This window comes from Propithecus coquereli, unplaced genomic scaffold (assembly GCF_000956105.1).
Source record: "Propithecus coquereli isolate 6110/MARCELLA unplaced genomic scaffold, Pcoq_1.0 Scaffold267, whole genome shotgun sequence".
In the NCBI taxonomy this organism is placed as follows: Eukaryota; Metazoa; Chordata; class Mammalia; order Primates; family Indriidae; genus Propithecus; species Propithecus coquereli.
Genome location: NW_012148252.1, coordinates 1,114,575 through 1,117,442, shown reverse-complemented (window position 1 = coordinate 1,117,442; position 2,868 = coordinate 1,114,575). Strand labels below are relative to the sequence as shown.

The following is a 2,868-nucleotide window of genomic DNA, read 5'->3' as shown; positions in this document are numbered from 1 at the left end:
TTCTCCTTGCACCTAGCAAGCAATCCTGAACAAGATGGTGGTTCTTTGCTGTGATTTCTTCTTCCCTTGATTTTGAATCCTTGAGGTATCTGCAAACAAAATCCTTCAGATGCCTCATCAGTCAGGATTCTCTTTATTATTTTTCAGGTTAGATTATTAAACTGTAAATTCTTGGTCCACCTGGGATAATTTGTTTTTAATTTGTTTTGTGTGTAATAGTCCCACTAAGTAGTTGTTAGCTAGAAGTTAAGAAGGACTTCTCAAGTGCCCTGTATGGCTCAGAAGAGACTCCATGGATAATGAAGGGCCTGTAGTAAAAATCCAGAATGGGTCAGGGGTTTCTACGTTGCATAGTGATCAAAGCTGCCCAGGTACTCTAGCGCGGCTCGATAGCAAAACTGATATTGATCCTGCAGGAGACGAGGTATGAAGAGACAGATAAGAAGGGAACATGATTATATTTGGAAAACAGAAAAATGAAGATCAATATTAGAAAACAGTTCCATCTATATAGGGGCAAAATCACTACTTTCATCTCTCAATTCAATCCAATGACTTATTGGTTCTAGTGAACAAAGAACAATTAGCCACATGGAGTGTTTGTTAACTTCACCAATCAATTTGACTAACACAGTCTCCTAATTCCAAGTAGTGGCAGGTTGATTTTACATTACCTTCCAGATTAGTGTTTTCCAAGTAGTATCCAACAATCACCACCAACCAAACACACAAACTCCTTATATGTCTTAGAAGTCACTTTTTATAATTATTTGCTTATTTGTGATAACTAATTCTTGGTTTGCATATTTAGAAGAAACCCATACAGATGCAAACTGTTCTGAGAAAAATCTGGATTTATCTATCTTCTGGGCTACTGCCAACAGAATTTGAATTTTTTAAAAAAAAATTATGATCGGACAGTAGACCCTTGCTGCCTGCAATCAGAATTGCCATCATTTCTGACATTCATATATAATTGAGAGAGACAGCCAAAAGGTAGCCAGTAAGGAACGTCAGGCTCACAAAACCATTTATGCAGGGTGCTGGACTTTCAAGCGTTTCATTTCTGAAAATGGCATTACAAGATTGGCTGCCCACACCAAAAAATACCTGTGCCATTTGGCCTAATTCATTGTGATTGCTAGTTGTCTGTTCTAGAAAGGCACGCACTAAAATAAAACAGTAGAAACATGGCCTTTTTTCAGACAAAGAAGAACACTGTCATATTGGAATAAATAGGAGCATTAGTGGAGAGATGGAAAAATTACAATTTACAGATGACTGTAGGGATGAGAAAATGTAGGATATTCCCCATAAAAGAAACCTATTTTCAGTAGCCAATGGGGCTGAAAGTAGATAGCTTCTATTTTGCTTAAATGTGCATTTTTCTACAATAAAAATGGTAATGCAATATAAATGGAGTTTGCTTTCCTATCTTGTCACAGTGAGTTGCTTGGCTAAGTGTTGAGGCTTTTTAAACGTCCAATTTCCCTCTGTCACCCCCAACACCCATTAAGTTTGTCAGGCTGACATAATGTTTTGAGTACTGCAAGCCAAATGCTTGCACTACTTTGAAATCAAAGTCTGGAAGATATTGTGGATGTTGAATTTAGGAACACAAACAAATTGTATAATTTGGTGGCCTTTTGAGGAACATAAACACTATCACTCATATTATCCTTAGAAATGAATGCTCAATAGACCAGACTGGCTAAATCTTGAACTCATATTACTATGAGAAATATTCAAATTTTCATGTCAATTACTAGAATATAAAATGAGGGGCTAATTTCTGTAGGGTTATCCAGGAACCAAATGTTTTAAATGACCACTGTTAAGACATGAAATATAGAGCAGCTCGTGTCTCTGTAGGCATATAGAAAGAGAAGGGAGAAGTAAAATGGGCTGAGGCTATTGTTAGTATGCTTTCTATGTATTTATATATTTATAAATATGTACAATATATATTAAAATGAATGTAATTAATTATATGAATTTGCCATCTTATAGTTCAAAAATGGTCCAATAGTCACAATTTATCATAGCTCAACCTAATGCATAATCTCATATAATTTCCAGAACAATGACATTGATACTGTCACCCCATTTAAAGAGGGGAAAAATGAGATTCAAAAATATTAAACATTTTGATGCTTTTCCTACAGTATTTTGTCTCTAGAGTCGAAAGTCCCTGGACTCTAGGAGGTCCTGGCTAGCAAAATCTAGGCTTCTGAGATGTGAAAAACTCATGGAGACTTTTCTCACCTCCGTCTGTACCATGGCTGGCCGTTGTGTTCTTAGCATTTTGACAGTCTGGAAGATATCTACAACTCCTTCGTATCTCATTCTTTCCAAAACAATGCTTAGTGTTATGAAGACTCCAGTTCTTCCAACGCCCGCACTGCCACAACAACAAAGGCAACATTACTGGATGACATGCTCACGGTCTTGGCCGCATTTGCTTGTAGGTGGACATACTTCCACCAGCTTTCATAGTCCACCGTGTTTCTCCACAACCATGTTCAGAGAAATGTGGCACTGAGTTCACCAAGATTACTCTTGGGACAGTGAGTTTGATAGTATGTGAGAATGAATGTGGATTAAGTTTTATAGAATAAAAAGACTTTTTCAGTAGGGTTATACACCATTTTAGAAGACCGAGAAAACATAAATATTATGAAATAAATGAAAAAAAGAGAGCATGAATAAAATATAAGTTTATACTATTCAGGGAGGTCCTGATTTAGACACTGCCTACTTAATATTTTTAAAGTATTAAATAATTCAGAACAAGGTGAAGTTAATTTGGCATCTTCAACTTTTCTAGCACATTACTCACTTTTTATAGTCACTTAAAATCTGTGCAGG

General features: G+C 36.3%; 1 protein-coding gene across 1 annotated transcript in view; it reads right to left on the bottom strand.

Moving 5' to 3' along the window:
* Positions 1-341: 341 nt before the first annotated feature.
* PTPRD (protein tyrosine phosphatase, receptor type, D) overlaps positions 342-2,868 on the bottom strand; it is a 439,560-nt gene continuing 437,033 nt past the window's right edge. Inside the window, exons 34-35 of the mRNA XM_012647380.1 lie at positions 2,266-2,401; positions 342-410 (exon numbers count right to left, since the gene is read on the bottom strand). Of these exons, the coding sequence (XP_012502834.1) occupies positions 342-410; positions 2,266-2,401 (205 nt within the window). The remainder of the gene's footprint in view (positions 411-2,265; positions 2,402-2,868) is intronic.